Below are 19020 nucleotides of genomic sequence, written 5' to 3'. Positions count from 1 at the left end.
ATTAGGCATCTAATTTGAATATGTTTCAGAGCTTCTAAGACACAAGAGCCCAAGGGCCCTGCTTTGTCACCTGGTTATCTGTCCTCCAGTTGAAGGAGTTTGCAGCTGCCCATAGTATCCCTTCTGTCGCACAAGTTAACTGTTCATGAGGTTATGTGGTGAACCAAACAATGAAATAATTCACATTTATGATTCCCTCTTGCACCTTTGTTTTCAACCCTGATGAATTCACCAATGCAGTGTTCTGTGCAGCCCTACTAATGGCTGCTTCCACACAAGTTTGAGGAAGCTGTATGAGTAGGAACTTCATAGTCTAACAGTTTCCCTAGATCTGTCCTCTGTCTCCATGCATTAGGTATGGATGTGCATATGGATGATAGATGGTGAGCAACTTCTTAAGTCAGCCCCATCCCTGAATCAGCACCCTGGGATAGAATGCAATTCCCTGCTTACTTTAAGATGACATAAGTACAGGCCGTCATTGAAGAAGGTGGTTCCTGCTTTTTTGGTGTGGGGGGTCCCATTTCCACTGCTTCTCTGTTTCTGGCTGTAGTGTTTATGAGGCCACAAGAGTGTCACACCAGGCAACTGCTGCACAGAAGAGCTGGTTAGTTTTCACCCCCACAGTTGCACAGGGGAGGGCTGAACTGCTCACTGCAGCAGCAGCCCCTGGCTCCAGTTGATGGGGAACAGTAAAGCTAACCTATCTGCTGCTGTTGTCCTCCCATAGACAGAGTCTGCTTGTTCCTGCTTCTTCTCCTGTAATAGCTGCAGAGCCCATCTGACCCCTGTAGCAAATTGGTTCATGAAGCTAAACAAGCAGAAAACCTCTTTTGTAGGGTGAGTTTACTGGTGCTGCAACTCCCACAGCTGGTTCACTAGGCACTGGCAAGCAGAAGCAGCCAAAATATGTGTTTAGGTGTAGCGGGAACCAGGGATGGGAGCTGCCCATCAATTCAATTTGTTAATCTGTAATACCAGTTGATAACCTGGGAGACTGAAAATTAGACAGTGTCAATATCCCTCCTCCCCCCAAAAAGAAAGTGACAGTAAAGTAGTACTAAAATCTGACTTAACTAAGTATGCATTAGTTTGTGAACCATTCATTCAACCCCCTGTCAGAAGTATTGTTCTCCTGGGCATTTTAGTGGAAGGTCTATTTTCAGTAAAGCAGTTAATTGGGTGCTTAAGTTTAAGAACCCACTTCAATCCCATTGAATTCAACTGTTGAGCAATTTAGTACTTAACAATTGCTTAACCATAACAGAGTGACAAATTGACCCAGTTTCCTTTCAGGTGCTGTACTCAGAGGATTTGTTCTGCTTCTTTCATTTAAGAACCACATTTGTGATGAAATTGTGGTGTCTATTGAGCTTATAATAAATAGCTGATCGTGCTAATATGTGTAAATATGATCTCACCTATACAGTAGTAAGCAGCTCTGTATTAGGACACAGAAAATGAAAGAAGTCTCAGCCAAGAGTTTGGAGTGGTAACATCAGTGGGCTTTTTACTCATGTAGCCAGAAAGCAGTTCACAGTTCATTTTGATTACAGTTTGCACTGGTTTAAAAGATGACTCAAGAGCCAAATCATGAATTTGTGCTTTTTCCCCCTTTACCAATAGTTTCACAATGAGACTTCTTAAATCTATTTTCATTTTCACGTGGATAAATTATAGCGTATACCCAAAGAATTGTGTGCAAAATCCATTCTTTCAAGTATAAGTGACTTTGTTTTGGAAAATTGAGATAGGAGCACTTGACATTACTTGAAGCTGGGATGAAACTGAGTCAGCTTTCTGAATATAAAATTCTCAGTGGCTTTCCTTTCCACCCTGCTTACCCTCTAAGATGTAATCAACTACTATCCTGTCCTTTCTTCAGTTAACTACAGATGTTTGACCAATTCTCATCTGTTGTTTCTAAACAAAATAAGGGGATGTAGTTTGGCAGAGAAAAAAAGTATGTGGCTCTCCACTGCATTACCTTTGTGTAATGTGCCGAAGCTGAATTTAATTCCTGTTAGAGATTTATATCTTGCAGAGCTGTTTGCTTGTTTGAAGGAATAATGTTTTTAAGGAAAGGTCTTCTTTCTCTCATGAGAATCCTATACTTAGATTAGTGGGCATAATTGGAAGAAGTGAACAAGCAGAAGTTCCCTGTGCTTGATGTCTTGTATTCTTTTTTCCTGCAAAATCACCTGTTACAACAGTCATTTGTTCTCTCTATAAACCTGACTTTAGTTACATCCTCAGCCGGTCACTGCTACAAGAAAATTATTACTATTTTGATTTCTTTTTAAGCAGGAGTAAGAATGACTTCAGTGATGTATTTTCTCAAGTTCTCTGAATTGGCATGAAATTTAGGAAGTGAAAACAAACCAAAAGGACTCAAATGAGTAACAAATACAAAACCTATTCTAAATCTTGCATAGCTGCTAAGTTTAATTACCGTTTAATTATTGTTTCATTTTTGTGGGCTTGTTTTGTTGGTGGTAGTGCACCACAAACTTTTTTTTTTTTTTTTTAAATGAAGCACACCTTACTGCATACTTAGGTTCTTTATGAACAATTCCAGGGAAAAAGTCAAATTCTTGAGTTCTAAGTATTTCTAATCCTGTAATGCAAGATGCTTGAGTATCATCTACAACACGATCCAGATTTTAATTTGTCCATTTTTAAATAGTGATGTTCTGTTTACAGTTTTAGAAAACTAATAGTTTATAATAAGTATTTCTACAGTTTTCTGGAAATGGTGAATTTGAACTCATGGAAGGAATCCATAAGGCTGAAAAGCTCATTCAGTAGGCTGAGATTACTGTGTAAATCCATAGCATTATATATTTATTCAACTGCTCTGGGAGGTAGAGTCATCACACATTCACATTTCCCATGAAGGGACTTTCCAAGTTTGACTGGAAGTGGAATCTAAATGTAGAAGAAGTGCAACTCTCTGAGTTACACAGGACTTTTTGACCATATTTGTGGCATATTTTTTTTCTGTCTGAATTGTAAAACATACTCTGAAAAAGTGCAAGAATACAAGAGCAGCAGTGCTGGGTCAGACAAAAAGCTCATTTAGTCTAGGATACAACAACAGCAGCAACAGTAACCATAAGCAAAAGCCTAGGATAGATTAGGAGAAAGCAAGTATTTTTCATGCTGCCTTTGAGTGGGCTCTGAATCTCCAGAACTTTCAGCTTAATGACTATCACAGCTAGAAGTGTTTTTCTGTATTTAGTAAACCTCAGTGGATTTCTTTTCCATGTCCATAGCCATCTCTGGTTTATCCCAGATTAATTTCTAGCGTCCTTAACACTCTTAGGCAAGAAGTTCCACAGGTCTGGTACCAATTGCATCCCACTTCTTTCTTTGGTTTGTTTCAAACCTTGATTTCTCTAGTTTCACTTGATGTCCTCTAGTAGTTAGGTTGGAAGAGATTCCCCTATCTCTTTTAGCATGTATCCTCTCAGTCTTGTCTCCTCCAGATGGCAGAGCTCTGCCTTACTTAATCATTCCTTCAACTGAACCTGTTTCAGAACCTGGTGCAACTTTTGTTGTTCTCTGATCCTTTTTCCGTCTTTCCTTTTCAAGATGGGGGACCAGAACTGCACACAGAATTGAAGACATTGGCAAAACACAGGATTTATACATGTGTGTGTACGGATGTTCCCTCACCCTTTCCTAATAATTCTTTTAGAAGAAAGCTTTGGTCCAAGTACTGTCACATTTTAAATAGTCATTACCATGGCTTTAAGTGGTTGCTTCTGATTAAAAGGAGTACAGCAGCATGGCTCACAACACGAGAGCTCATGTAGCAGCAGCACTTGCATTTGTTCATTAGTTTTGTTGAACCCTCCAATTTGTGGCCAGTGGATTGTAAACTGGCAAGTAAAATGAGCCTTTCACACTGTGATCAACAATTGTTCTTGTTTTGTTTTCATAGATCCGCCTTCTGTTTTTCAAAGCACTGATGGAAACTGGGTAGCTTTGCAGAATGTCACTTTGCCTCGTCCTCGAATGCTTGCCAAACCAAAGAGTCAAGTATTCGAAGCTTTGGAGAATGAATCCAGCATTGTGTCTGCCTATGACGAAATGGGCTCAGAGAGCGAGGATGACTATGACTGGAATGTGGCCTTGAACAAGCTGCGTCGGAAACCTCGGCAATTACCAGACAGTTTCTATTATACCAATTCCCAGTATGATACTGAATGGGTTTATGGCAATGATCAGTACCAGGCAGTGACCTCCCCTTCCTCGGGGTTATACACCAATACTGAGACACTGTTCTCTGATTCGGAAACATCTTCAGTAAACTCTTCCCAGGAAGCTAAAGGACCTAGCAAACTTCTCTGGTTACAAAGCAGAACTCAAAGCGATATGCCCAGAATGGAAAAAACACATTTCCACGGAGAACTGGATGTGAATTTCAATCCACAGGCAACCAGCTTGGAGTATTCAGACAGCAGTGAGACTGAAGAAGTCCATTATGATTTAGAAAAGAGATCCAGAAGGTGGAGGAAGAACAAAGCGATCTCTGAAGAGTTACATGAAGAAAAAAATCACACGAAAGCCAACAAGATGAATTTAAGTCAGGTAATTGTGTTTGAGCTTACCAAATGCATTCTCAAAAAGAGCTGGGCTAAACTAATTAAGCTATGTGGGCAATAACATGTGAATAGTGAGTGGGAGGTGGAGTGTTCTTGCAAGCTTTATCTTCCTCATGCCTCCTAACTGAGAAGAAACAAAGGTAAAGTGTTACGTATACCATGAACAGGCTTTGCCTCTTTCTCAAATATGCCACTTCCATCTGATCAATGACATTGTTAATGCTGTAAAATACAGTGCTCTTAAAAAAAAAAAAAAAAGTCAGGATTTGCCAACAGCTAACAAATGTTGACTAATCACCTGTTTTGTTGCTTTGTTTTTTTTTTAACTCCTTTGTTCTTAGAATAAGAAATAACTCATATGCCTGGGAATCTTCTGTGTGCTGTTTGCAGTTGTTCTGGTAAGGGATAATGCTAATGAGCAGCAGAAATTCAGAAAGGCCTTTTTTTGAAATATGGTCCAAGTGATGTCTGCTGTTAATTGGTCAAGTGATTACGAGTTCTGATGTGTTAGGGTGAGTGTTTGCAAACTACTTCCATTTAAATAATTTCTCAGTTGATTAAAAGAAAAATGGGAAAAACTGATCATACAGCTTGAAGACAGGAAAGTACTCCTCAAACATTTCTTTTAAACAACAAGTGTGGGATAACCAGAAAGCCAAGAAGTCTTCTCTGCTTGGAGTTTGTCCAGGCCTGGGACTGTTATGTAAGGGATCTGGTTGTCCCACAGAACTTTTTTAGCAGTACAAGCACACTTCTAACTCTAATTACCCAGCTGGAGGAGAAGAATATTGACCCCCTCATCCAGTTCCATTTCCCTCATCCTACTCCTTTTAAATCCTGGAGCTGCATCACGGCTGCAGCAGAGTAATGGTAAGCCTGAAGCAAGGAGCTAGGTGCTGTCTTCTCCCTATGCCTCTGACTACAAGCAACCCGATCCAGTCTTTATATCTCTTTCTGTTGTGCTCAAAATGCAAGGCTTGGGATCCTGACCCTCTCTCCCCCTTCATTTTACCCTTTAGGCTAAAAGAGACTGTTCCTGCTCTCCTGCTCACTCAGCCACAGTGGAGCAGGCAGAGGCACACTGCCTCCAGCTTATGCTACTGTTTTCAAAGCAATGAAGTTCTCACTAGGAAGTTTCTGTATGGGGGGGAGGGGTTGTTGCATACATTTAATTTGTGTTTGGGCACACACACACACTCTGGTGGCTGATTTGACAGCTGGTGCCCACATTCGGAGAACTCTTACTCCAGCCTCCGGTACACAAGCACTGCTGGGAGCAGGAATGGACTGGCAACTACAATTTATAGCAAGAATGTTGCACGGTTGAACAATTCTAGGAAGCAATTAAAATGATCATGAGCGTAAGGAATATGATTTGCGGTATGAAAATAAATTAGACAGATGTCATTTATATTGCTTAGAAAAATGAGATTAAAGGGATGTCAGGGTTTCATATAATCCCCAAAGTAATGTATTGATCTTGGTAAAATGATGGAGGCTGCAGCAGAGCGAGCCCTGCATGTGAACAGTTTGTACAAAATGATAGTGTAGCTGTGTGAAGAACTGCAGACAGCATAAACTTAAGGAAGCTTCATTGTGGGGTCTTAAACCAGGCACAGATCTTCCATGCTGAGATTATATAGAATTTGCAGAAACCATACAAAATGCTCTTCTAAACCATGTTGCATCTAGACATCAGACACTGAGCAACTGATCATATGTGAATTGCAGGGAAGAAATGTACTTTTCCCATACTATACTGCATTGCAATAACAACTTTATTTTACTACATTGTAATAATAAGATGATAATTTCTTAACCATTATGTTTTCATTAGCGTTGTAGAACAGGATTTCAGTTTAGAAGTCTATAAGTTGGCTTTCCTTTTCTAATTTTCAAATAGTGAAGGTTGCTTTCTTGTTTGCTGCTCTCCAAGACTCACAGTGAAATGAAAATGGGCCCTTTCCTCTCTCCCTGCTCCAAGTCTAGAGAATTGTAAGCAGTTACATTCTGGAACAACTGTGGTCATTTCATAACTCACAACTGAATTTCTATTTAAAATTAGGATTGTTTAAAATCAAGATTCAGTACCTAGATTAGGATAATGCTGTGGCATTTATTTTTTTTTTAAATGTATTTTAAAGTCAACACTGGAATGCTGACTTTGAGAGTGAGAGACTATTCATTGTATAAAGTCTGGAGCGACTTAAAAAGGGAAACCTGAGAACGGATATCGGGATATACTGTATTTGGGGAAGGGGTTTTGCCACTTAATGATAGGTAAAAGAACAACCTGCTTTACTGGATTGCCTGTAGAGATGCTGTAAACACAGTCATGAAGTAAGTACATGAAGCAAAACATGAAAACTGTCCTGATAAAACCAAGGTCCAACTGTAAGAAATTTCTGATAACCTGATTGCTTATGTACCACAGAAGACTTATACTCCTGTGGGAACTGTCAAATTGTAACTTTTTACAAGAAATTGCCGCTCAAACCACCAATCTCTGTCTGCTTTCATTATTAATAATTGATATTGGTAGTAATAATAATATTGACATATTGGCTTTCATTATCTTTTTGAGAGGAGATGTTGCTTAGTGTAGCTGCAATTCTTACATTTCTGATGGAAAGTGGAGTGGCTTAATTGCTTCAAGTGAAGGAAGTGCCCTCATTAGGAGTTTCCTTCATTGATCAGGAGACCCCACCTGTTAATTACAGCCCTACTGCCCTGCAGCCAGGTAAGGTGAGCACTGTCAGACTGCCGGTCCCCACGGGATGGCGCTTGGGATATATTTATTGAAAAGAGCTGCCCTGAAATTACACCCACTCTTGCTGAGAAACTGTCTGCAAACCTCAAAATTTATGTCTTCTCCTCCAAATTGTAGTTTCCGATTTTTGGTTTCCTATAGGAATGGAGCTTTCTCTCAAGAGTTTATAGTATAACATGGATTTGTTCTGGAGCCTCCAAGCCATTACTTTGCTTGCTCAGTTGCTTTATTTGGGGGTATTTTTTTGGTTTGCTAGGATTACATTGAGTTATCAGCCATTTGCATGCAAGGATTTTTGGAGAATGTGTATGAGGAGAGGTATATTTCCTAGTTCATTGTCTGCTAAAGGACTTACGCTTGCATAGAAACACTTTATTTTCTTTTAGTGAGACTGGGTTTGTGGCTGTATTAGTCTGCCAGGCCCTCACTGAAGCTCTGTTTTCCGGTAAAGCAGTTGTTGTTCTTGTTTGCAGATGTTACTATTATACATTGCTGATAGATGCAAATGGGAATTTACACAATTATTTACATGAACACAAAGATTTCGTTAAACTTAAAAGATAGAGCCAAAGTCTGATCAGTAAAGAGCAATGAAGTTTAAGATAGCATCTATTAAATAAATAATAATAGTACCTTTCAATGTATTTATTATTTTTTATTGCTGTCCTGGCTTCTAATACATTTTTTTAATTTGTTAATCCGTGAAAGAGTTATCATCTCCTCACAAATAGTTCACTGCCACCATCTGAAAAGCTCAACAGACAAGCCAAGAAGCCTACCAGTAACAGAAACCACAAGGTGTAGCTTTATAGGATATCATTATCTCTGCATGTAAGCAGGAACTAACAGCTCTTGCAAATGTAAATACTCCACCTGCTCACTGTAAGGAAGTTGGAAAGCAGAAGGGTGGATAATAGGCATACCTAAATCCAGCTGTAATAAAATCAATACCCTCAGGGTGAGTCCTCCCCCAAGAAACAATGTGTACTCATAACACAAATTTAGCTAATGTGGAATAAAACCCTAGCTATGCCAAGGCAGCTCATGACTTTCTCCTGTGCTGGCAAATGTAGCAAAAAGCTCTTTAAGTTTCCCAGCCAATGAGTTCAGAAAATTCTTTTATATTTGTTAAAGCAAGAGCTAGAATTGGGAATGGTTCGGTAACAGTGAGACGTGCAGCTAAGGTAAGAATTGCAGCTTGCTGCTGCCAAAAAAGGAATGCCTCCTTCCTGTCTGCCTTCCTGCCTTCCCTCCGCCTGCCTCCAGCATGGTGCAATATCTCTCCCTTGTCAGCTCTAGCACACACTTGGACCCCTTTGCCAAGCCTACACAACTCATTACAACCAAACAAAGGTCAGGAAGGTGCCGGATGACTCTCTTTCAACAGCACTAGGTTGTTACATTAGCTCCCCTTGTTTCATAAAACTACATCCTCAGTCTTCTGTCCTGCTGAAGCTGGGCAACTTAGCAATATTGTCCTGCCATGCCTTCCTCCAAAATACGTGGCAAGTCAGCTGCAGGGCTCTACAGGATTTCACTGAGCTTTGGACAGAGGCAGTAGAGATCAACCTAAAAGGTGCTGCCATGTGTGATCCTAGGAAGGCTGGTATTTTTTCAGGATCAAGAGGAGTTGTGATTCTGCTGTTGTCAATATGGATTCTTTAAATTAACTGGTGGTGCCTTCCAGGGGTGTATATGGGTATTGCTACTCCGATATAGCTGCTAAGCAGTTAAAGCTAAACAGGTCTATGTAAGAAGCCCCCAGAGGAATCATGCATGTCTCCGTGCATGATGAAGTCTGTCAGTACTTCGCAGTACAGCAGTAAGGTGGAAATGTGGGCAAACCTGCCCCTCTGGACTGCCAGCCTCCCTCACTCCTCCACTAGATGTTATACACGTATTTGTCAGCTCATTTAAATGAGAATAGCAAACTTTTGTCTTCACAAGCTTGATCTGCTCAAATGTCTGCATAGAATGGGATTTTCTTCTCTTCCTTCCAGACTCAGCTCCTAAGTAAACTGTACTCTTCCTGCCTACACACTGCTAGAGGAAGCCCACTCCCCCAGTGCAGAGCTGTCAGAGCTCACGAGCAAGTCTTGTAATTCTAAACCACATGTTTTGGTAGAGGAGAGTAGGTTTTTGGAGATACCTATTAAATAAATGGAGGTAACTGATTCTAGTAATTAGCTTAGACTAGACACCTAACTGTAAATAGCTCAAGTGTAATGAGACATATCTCCACTAAACTGTGTTCTCCTAAAATACAAGTGCACAGTTTAGCCATGCTTTCTATCCTGTAAATCCCGTAAATTATGATTGTTTCTCCCCTGGGTACAAATTCATGAACTGATTGATTCAGCAACAACTTTCAGATTTTTTTGTAGTAGCTTAGCGATATGTGAGTATTTTTCATTAGCAGATTGTTGGCTGAGGGTTGTAACAAGTTGTTATATGACATGCAAGATACATCTGAAAAAATATCTCTTCTTACAATTTGAGGAAGGACCATTATGATAAATACAGATTTCTAATTAAAAACATGAAATGACACCAGTCTTCTATATGTATATAAAAGCATACCATAACATATTCTAAAACTAAAGTGGAAACACACTGATCTGAAATCTTGTTCTTGATCTTATTCAGAACAGCTTCAAAGTTCATTTGGCAGAAAAGGCTTTTTATTCTGCAGAAACTGATTGTTTTGGAAAAGAATATATTTCAACATGAGCCCATCGTTCCCCTTCTATTGTAGCTAGTCATGTTCTTTCAAATCCTGATTTTCTAAAAGGGCCTTCTACATCTTGAAGGTGAGCTATAACGCAATAATTTAGTTGAGTAACTGATTCACAGATAACTGCAGACAAAAATTGTCCAGAAAGCTGTGAAAGTGCTAGACACTACTGCATGGTTTACTGTATGAGAGATGAGTACTGACATTACGAACACGATGTGTCAATCCATTAAGAACAGTTTGGCAGGTAGGGTTTGTGAGGGAGCTATCAGAGTTAACGTTTCCTATGAGAACAGGAAGTAATTGGTCCATCCATAAATCTGCTGCTGTGGCTGCAGAGAGTAGCTGTGCGAAGCAAATCTGTTTATGTATTTCCAAATGAATGGTAGAGAGGACACAGCTTTTAGCCTCTCCAGCAGTGTCTGGTGCTGTCACCGTAGGAGACTGTAAGGCAAATAAGAATAATTTCCCATCTGAGAATTGCTCCAAATCATCCTCTTAGACCCGCTGAGATGTGCCTACCACTTCTGGTCCCAGGCTGCGTTCTTCATAGCCTCCTTCTGGGTGGTTTTGTCATGATTATGCTCCGTTTCAAAGAATTCATCACTTCTAATACCACCTAATTCCACCTTACTTTATGGACTTGACTGAAGCACTAAACGAAGTGTCTAATGATTCAAAACTTTCTCTTAGCAGTCAGCAGGGAGAGAAGAACATTTCCAGAAGGCAGTTAATGCTCTAGGTGGAGCAGGTTGCTCTGGGAGATGCCTGTCTCTCTCCATGGACTGTAGTGGACATCAGGGGAAATTGGGTCCTAATCAGATAGCACAGATCCAGAAAATTAATTGGTATGTATCTGGATGTTAGTTTTTGGAACAACCATGAGATATTTTCAGATTTCCTGCAAGGGCTGACAAAAATATCCCCCTTTCCACATCAGTAAATGTTGGGCAGACACCCCGCTAAACAGAGTTGCTAAAAGATTTTGCTTTTCTTCTGTTCAGCTTCCAAAGTGAGGGTCTTGTTGTTTAGTCTGTAACACCCACTGTACTTAACTGAGCCTCTGAGTACTTCCCACCTTTAAGGATCCAAGAGTGAGAAAAGAAGGTGCTCCTAAAGATTGAACTTGTTCCAAGGAGGTTGGCTCTTGGAAAATAATCATCACTGTAGAGGATCCACCTATGTAAATAATTACTGGGAAAGCTGAAAATCTTAAGCACCATCATGTAATAAAAGAGAGGTTTTTCAAAACTTGTTTCCAGTAGTCTTTAAGAAAAACACAGATAATGCTCAAGACCAAGCAGTCAGGGAACTCGAGTGCAGCTTTCAACTAAAAGCTGGACACAACTGCCAGGTCACAAGTTATTTCATTCCCACACTTTCTTTATCTGCACCATGCCTGAGAGTGATGGCAGTGCAGTGCTGGGAATGGGAAATGCCATTTAGGCATATTTTATTAGTTGCACACGGATACATAGTGATTTTGATAGTTCCGTTTTACATAATATAAAAGTAAGCAGGAATGATAAATATAATCCAACAAGTGTGGGTTTACTGGCATTCCTCTGTAAAGGCATGGTATTTTTTTATCAGCACACTTAGTGTGCCTTCTTTCTAGCTTCCCTGCAGAGTGATCATACTTATACTTTTCTAGGAAGCTGTTTGTTTTTCTTTCTGTGCCTATACACTAATTGTATCGTTCTTCTAATTTCTTTGTAGGATTTTGATGAGTTATCAGAAACAGATATAAGCAGTGAGGATCAGCGTCATAATATCAAGCCCGACCTTATGGAGGAGGAGCTTAAATCCAGGTTATTTCAGCTTGCTGCTAAAATGAGTGACAAGGAAACATCTTCTGGTGAAGAACAAGAGTCAGAACCTAGAACAGAACCTGAGAACCAGAAGGAGAGTTTATCCTCAGAGGAAAATGGCAGAAGTATTCAGGAAGAGCTAAAGAAGGTAAGTGATCGTTGTAGAGGAGTGGGGACAGTACTGTAAAAGTTAGAATCCAGAAGGAGAAACTTGTGGTTAGAAAATTAAACATAGTTGCTTAAAAAAACCCTGAGGTCCTTTACACTGGGTCTGAGCCTGCAACCCTTGTGCAGTTAAAACTTCAGTTAAGGTGTGTGTTCCTCCCTGTGAGCCTACAGCATCAGTTCAAAGCAGCGAACTTAGCTTGTGTAATAACCTGTTAAATGACTGATATTGATGGAATTATGTCAGTTTATACTGACTGAGAATCAGCTTACATGTTTTTATTTAAAAATATATCCAGTTTTCCTTTTTTTTTCCTTGCTAACCATCTGGTTTAAGTGGTTTTTTCCATCCTTTTATTCACTCCTCTCTTTTTAGTATCATGTAGTTCATTCTGATGTCAAAGATTGTTCTTCTTCCTCTCTGTTGGAATATTTTGTGGTTCTTTAAAGATTTCCAACCCTGTTATTCTGTCAGCTAATAGGCCTCTGTGAGTAGAAACATATTCTAGTGAAACTGAAATCCAGTGTCAGTTCTAATAATGTATGAGATCCTCCGTTTGCACCATTTCACCCTTACAATGAGAGACCCGATTTCAGTGTCACTCCACAGGACTTACCACCTGCTCTCTTCCCTTTCTGCCTCTGAATTTCTCTTCAGATCATGTGGTGTGCTTGAATTTGGTGCTGTAGAAGCCCAGCACTGCCCCTTGCCAGTCAAGCAATCTTATCCCTTAGATCCACTTAGGCTTGTTCTTGCCTGCTGTGTGTCTTGACTCACCTCTTAAGGTCTTGGCTGCACAGCAGCTCAGCTTTGACAGGGGGTGTGGACAGCTTTCTAAAGGAAATCTGTTCTTCATCATTTGAAAGGTGTTCTGTTCAAATTGCATAAAGAACTAATACGCTGGAAGGTGAAAGCAGGATCGAGTGACCCAGGTGGACAATAGAGACGCTGTCCAAGTGTGCAGGAATGGTGTCACCAAACGCAATGCCCACCTGGAGCTGAATCTGGCGAGGGACACGAAGGGAAATAAGAAAGGCTTCTAGAGGTATATCAGCAGCAAAAGGCAGATGAGGGAAAGGGGCTCACTACTGCAGTGACCTGGTGACACAGAACATGGAAAAAGCTAAGTTACACGACATTGTTTTCACCTCAGTTTACGAGTAAGATTTTCTCTCAGGAATGCCAGACCCCTGAGACCTTTGGGAAAGTCTGGAGCAGTGGAGACTTACCCTTGGTAGAGGACGATTGGGTTAGCAAATATTTCAACAAACGGGACATACAGACCTGCATGGCAACTGATGGGGACACGCTTACAAGAGCTGAGGGAACAGGCCTATGTCATTGTGAGGCCACTGTCATTCATCTTTGAAAGATCATGGTAATCTGAGGCATTCAGAGGACTGAATACTGTTTATTTTGACTTTAACGAGGCTTTCAACACTGTCTCACATAACATCCTCACAGACAAACTGGGCAAGTAAGGACTGGATCAGTAGGCAGTGAGGTGGACTGAAATTTGCCTGAATTGCTGGGCCGAAAGGGTTGCGATCAGAGGCTCGAAATCCAGCTGGAGGCCAGTCACTAGTGATGTACCCAGTGGTCAGTACTGGGACCAGTACTGTTTAACATCTTCACTTTTGACAGAGACAGTGAGACAGAGTGTACCTGGAATTTGAAGAAGCAGTTGATACATGAGATGGTTCTGTTGTTATTCAGAGGATCTTGACAGGCTGGAGAAATGGGCCAACAGAACCTCATTAAGTTCAACGAAGGGAAATGCAAAGTCCTGCACCTGGGAAGCAATTATCCCATGCACTCATAGAGGCTGGAGGCCATCTGGCTGTGAAGACAGCTTGGCAGAAAAGGACCTGGTAAACACCAAGTTGAACATTAGCCAGCAATGCACACTTACAGAAAAGAAGGTCACCAGCATCCAGCAGACAGAGGGAGGCGATTATTCCCCTCTATTCAATGCTGGTGAGGCCACTTCTGGAGTGCTGTGTCCTGTTCTGGGCTCCCCAGTACAAGGGACACATGGACGTGCTGAAGTGAGTCCAGTGAAGGGCCATAGAGATTATTAAAAGATTGGGGCATCTATCATATGAGGAGAGGGTGAGAGAGCTGGAATTGTCTAGCCTAGAGAAGAGAAGGCTCAGGGAGGATCTCTTCAATATGTATAAATACCTGGGGGGCGGGGGGACAGTGTTGAGGTGGGAAATAAAGAAGTGGGAATCAGACTTTTCTAACCTGTGCCCAGCGACAGGACAAGAAGCAGTGGACACAAACGGAAATACAAGAAATGCCATCTAAACATAAAAAGCTTTTTCACTGTGAGGGTGGTCAGATGCTGGAATAGGATTCCCAGAGAGATTGTAGAGTCTATGTCCTTGGAGATAATCAAAATTTGGCTGGACACAGCCCTGGACAACCTGATCTAGTTGACTCTGCTTTGAGCAGAAGGGTTGGACTAGGCAATCTCCAGAGGTGCTTTCCAAACTTAAGTATTCTGTGACTCTGATTCTGAGATATTTAGCCATGGACTACACAGCAGTGTAAGTACCTTCATCATCATGTATGCAAACACCTCCATGATGTACACACAACCTGTCTAAGGAAATCAAATAAAAACTTTATCACCAGTGCTTGTTAGCAGCATTCAGTTTAGCTTGTCTTTGGTTTACAAAGACAAACCATCAATATCAGGTTATTCAACAGGACATATAGGCTAGCTAGGGTATAACATGATGCAATTAAAGTCTAGAATTAAAAGCTGTGAATAGGACTTTCTGAAATGCTCCTGTATGGTGAACTGAGCACAGAAAATGGCGAATGTATGTTTTGTGGTGTACTTACTAATCTGCATGCATTTACAAAGTAATATTAGTTGTTTTTTCTTCCTCTAATTTTATTATTTCTTTAAAATGTGTATGTCAGTTATTTAAACTAAAGCAAAGATTAATATTTTTTCCTCAGTAAAATTTCCTTAAGTTTAAAAAAATAAGAGGCATACCATGTTCATCAAAAAGGGAATGCTTGGAGTTCCTAATTCTTTACTGGTTTTGGGTGAGAAAAAAGTCTTAGCCATTCATGGTCGCAGTATATATTCTTTCTGTCTATAATAAAGAAACCAAAATATCCCACTACTATTCATGGTCATGACTTCAACAGAATTTATAGCAGAACTTGTCCCAGCTGTAGAGAAACAAGCAGGCTGCCTTCATTCTTATTCTTGACGGTTGTCCTTAAAGGTCATTTAAATTCTTCTGACACGTGCCTTCTCTTTGGAAGGGTGGCTGACCAACATCTTACAATGAAATACTGAAGATGACAGTGTATAATACCAGTTGTGGCTATGGTAACCTAAAATACAAAAACATAGCTAAACTCATAAAACATGCAACAACTTTAAGATGAGTAGATGGCAGGTCTCAATGGAGACAAACATAGAGAACATGTTTTCAGGGAACCAGTAATTTTAGATGCCTGTCGTGATGTAACCCCAGCCAGCAACTAAGCACCACGCAGCCGCTCACTCACTCCCCCCCATCCAGTGGGATGGGGGAGAAAATCGGGAGAAGAAGTAAAACTCGTGGGTTGAGATAAGAACGGTTTAATAGAACAGAAAAGAAGAAACTAATAATGATAATGATAACACTAATAAAATGACAACAGTAGTAATAAAAGGATTGGAATGTACAAATGATGCGCAGGGCAATTGCCCACCACCCGCCGACCGACACCCAGCCAGTCCCCCGAGTGGCAATTCCCTGCCCCCCCTTCCCAGTTCCTAAACTAGATGGGATGTCACATGGTATGGAATACACTGTTGGCCAGTTTGGGTCAGGTGCCCTGGCTGTGTCCTGTGCCAACTTCTTGTGCCCCTCCAGCTTTCTCGCTGGCTGGGCATGAGAAGCTGAAAAATCCTTGACTATAGTCTAAACACTACTGAGCAACAACTGAAAACATCAGTGTTATCAACATTCTTCACATACTGAACTCAAAACATAGCACTGTACCAGCCACTAGGAAGACAGTTAACTCTATCCCAGCTGAAACCAGGACAATGCCTTAAAAGCTGGATGTCCCAATATGCTCTCTTTAAGAAGCTTGATTTTTGGAGAATGCCTATGTAGGGAATTACAGATCTTTCAGATTGGCCCTCAACATTCTCGGCCAGAGACCCAGACTTCTGACTTGGGCATCGAGTTTCAAATTAGGTATACAGAAGCACTAATTCTGGGCCATTAAAGTGAGAGCTCACGTGCCTACAATCTGCTTTGAGCTCCTGAACACAAATTAAACACTGTATTTTAGCCATCTTGCTCATATTTTAGCCTTGCTGCTTGTTTTTGTTAGCCTTTAGTCTTCTAGTCTCACAAGTTTATTCTGGAACACATTAGCAACCTTAAATCACAGGGAAATTCTAGTTACAGTACACCTGACCATAGAAGAAGATTTAAAAAAACACATATTGTTTATTGAATCATTGGAAATTAAGTACCTGGTGTTCATGAAAGTCTGGCTTTCACATGACTGCACCTTTAAAAGTCCGGACTTCTGTTTTTAATGGAAGCTGGGAATCTCATATAATGACATGTGGAGCTGATGCTTTAAAAAGGGTATTTAGTATGTTAAGATCTGAAGCAATGGGAAGAATTGGCACATCCTGAGTGGGGAGTTAGCTGAAGCTGGGTATTTACAGGTTCTCAGTTCTCACTTCAAATTGAACTTTTGAGTTGTATGTTTGCCTTTAAGATACAAGTTTGAAAATGCTGACCTTTGAGTTAATTATTTAGTTCATGTGGGATACTTGAGGATTTAGGTGGGTATTAATTAACACAGTTTAATTTTATGCCTTAGACTTAAATCTGCTTAGACCTTCACACAATCATTTTCAATATTTCGAAGTTTGTGATTGCCTAAACTGTCTTGTGGAGATTCACAGCTCTCTACAACAAACATAATCCTGCAGCAGACTTGTTTTTATAGATAACATTTTGTGCTTATAAGCTACAGAAGTAGCTTATGGTGTTTCAGGGGTATGCAGACCCCTGAAAAGCCTGCTTGTCTCAGTTGTGCAATGAAAGTCCATGGAGTCCTCTATGCTCACGGTAGAGTTAGCCTTCAGCCCCTCTAGATCTCAGGTGTGAACAAACCAAAAATCAGATTGTGCAACTGTTGTGTTTGTGAGCATCTTGTACTAGCACAGCGATTTGCACATTTGTTCTGCCTTGCTCTTTTTTTTTGTTTTTGTTTTGTTGTTGGTTGGTTTGGGGTTTTTTTGCTTCACCCTCCCAAACCCTAACCAAATACCTAAAGAAAAAAGCAAAATGTAAATCCCCTTGGAAGTATCTTAATGACACTGATCCTGAGAGTGGCAGGCATGATAAATGGGATGTATATTTAGTTCTTGCTCTCCTCTATCCTCTCTCTTTCTCTTTTAATGCTTTCATGAAGGTTGTGCCTATGTTTCATGGTATACCCCAGAACTACATTCTAGAAGGCAATTTTAGCAGTGCCTAATGCAGACTGCATTTTGATTGCAGTTATCACTGTGACCACTTGATCAGAAACTATAGAGATACTGTTTAAAAAACAGAATAGCCCCTGCCTTTTTTGCAAATTGCCCACATAACATAAAAACTGAAACAGTTGATAAAACCTTACTTGTGTTTCTCTTTTTGTCTCCTCCTATTTTTTACTCCTCCTTCCTTAAGATATGCAAATGAGCAAGTGAGTTAAACTTCAGTAGTAACGTTGAGTTTCTCTCCCCTTTGCATTACCTTGATGCAATGTGCTCTGTGCTCGAGAAATTTCTTTTAATCCCTTTATGCATTTACTTCTGCTCAGAGAATCTTACAACCAAGGCTTAGTAACTTTCTTTAAATCCTGCTGGTTTCGACACTCGTACATGACTAGGCACACAATAGCTCTTTTCTGAATGACAACCTGTAAGTAAGTTTGTTAAGCAGCACAGTGGGATCCTGTTCCCTAAGTGAAACCTCCCAAGTTTCTTGACAGTATGAATAACAGCATAAATATTCTTGCCGTAAAGCATTTATGCCTTCATTCTCTGGAAACATTTTATTCATCTTAGGTTTTGTAAAGCTTTATTTTGAGAAGAGTATGTACTACAAGCATCATCTTCATGTGTATTTGTGCCAGAGGCCTATATTCTTTGTTTTGAGAGAGTATATCTTAGATTTTTCACCAGGTAAATTAGCACTTTTTGACTACTGGTATAATGAGATTGACACTCCTTAGAAAATCTGGCTGACGTCTCTCTTTAGCGAGAGGAATAGCCAGTAGCTGTGCATGTTACCGCAGCAGAAGAGACAGCGAGCTCCCTGGTGTGGTGTGTGCTGGTGGCAATGCCTGCGGATGGCCTTGGAGAGGGTGGCCAGGGCTCAGTAAGGGAGGTCAGGCGAGGGAGGGCTCATGGGACTTGGTCACTGGAGAGAAATATGCTCACGGCCTTGATGGAGCTGGAGAATGGCACTGGACATGCACATGGCAGTGAATCCCTCCTGTGTATCACAGACTTGTTAAAGCATCACGGTAGGGATGGCTGCAATGTTATAACAGCAGTGCTATAAGACCAAGAGAGAGCCTGTGTCTCCTGGTCACTGGGCTTTTGTCAATCTTTGCACTGGAGCATGCACCATCCTCACAGAAGATGATGTAATAGTTTTTGTGATCGTTATCTTGCAACTCCCTGAACTCCTGGGTATTTTGGTTGGTGTGTTGGTCTGGGCAGAGGTTAATAGGAAACTGCCATCCAGCTTCATATGCCTGAAAACTTTAGAAATGACTGAGTAAAAGTTCCTAAAGGAGACAGAACCACATGGCACACTTAAGCAAGAAAATGTAATAGCGTAAGTATAGTAACTTTACTACTTTGCTATGACTATGCCAATAAAGCTGGATGG

The 19020-nt window shown here is 40.7% G+C and overlaps 1 protein-coding gene across 6 annotated transcripts in view; it reads left to right on the top strand.

Annotated features, from left to right (window-relative positions):
• MYRIP (myosin VIIA and Rab interacting protein) overlaps positions 1-19020 on the top strand; it is a 247759-nt gene that overhangs the window by 208388 nt on the left and 20351 nt on the right. For all 6 annotated transcript variants that reach the window (XM_075055747.1, XM_075055728.1, XM_075055774.1 and 3 more), the window contains 2 exons: positions 3947-4596; positions 11834-12073. In XM_075055747.1, coding sequence (XP_074911848.1) covers positions 3947-4596; positions 11834-12073 — 890 coding nt within the window. The remainder of the gene's footprint in view (positions 1-3946; positions 4597-11833; positions 12074-19020) is intronic.

Source organism: Buteo buteo, chromosome 2 (assembly GCF_964188355.1).
Source record: "Buteo buteo chromosome 2, bButBut1.hap1.1, whole genome shotgun sequence".
NCBI lineage: Eukaryota > Metazoa > Chordata > Aves > Accipitriformes > Accipitridae > Buteo > Buteo buteo.
Note: the sequence above shows the minus strand (reverse complement) of the source record. Positions and strands in the feature narration are given on the sequence as shown.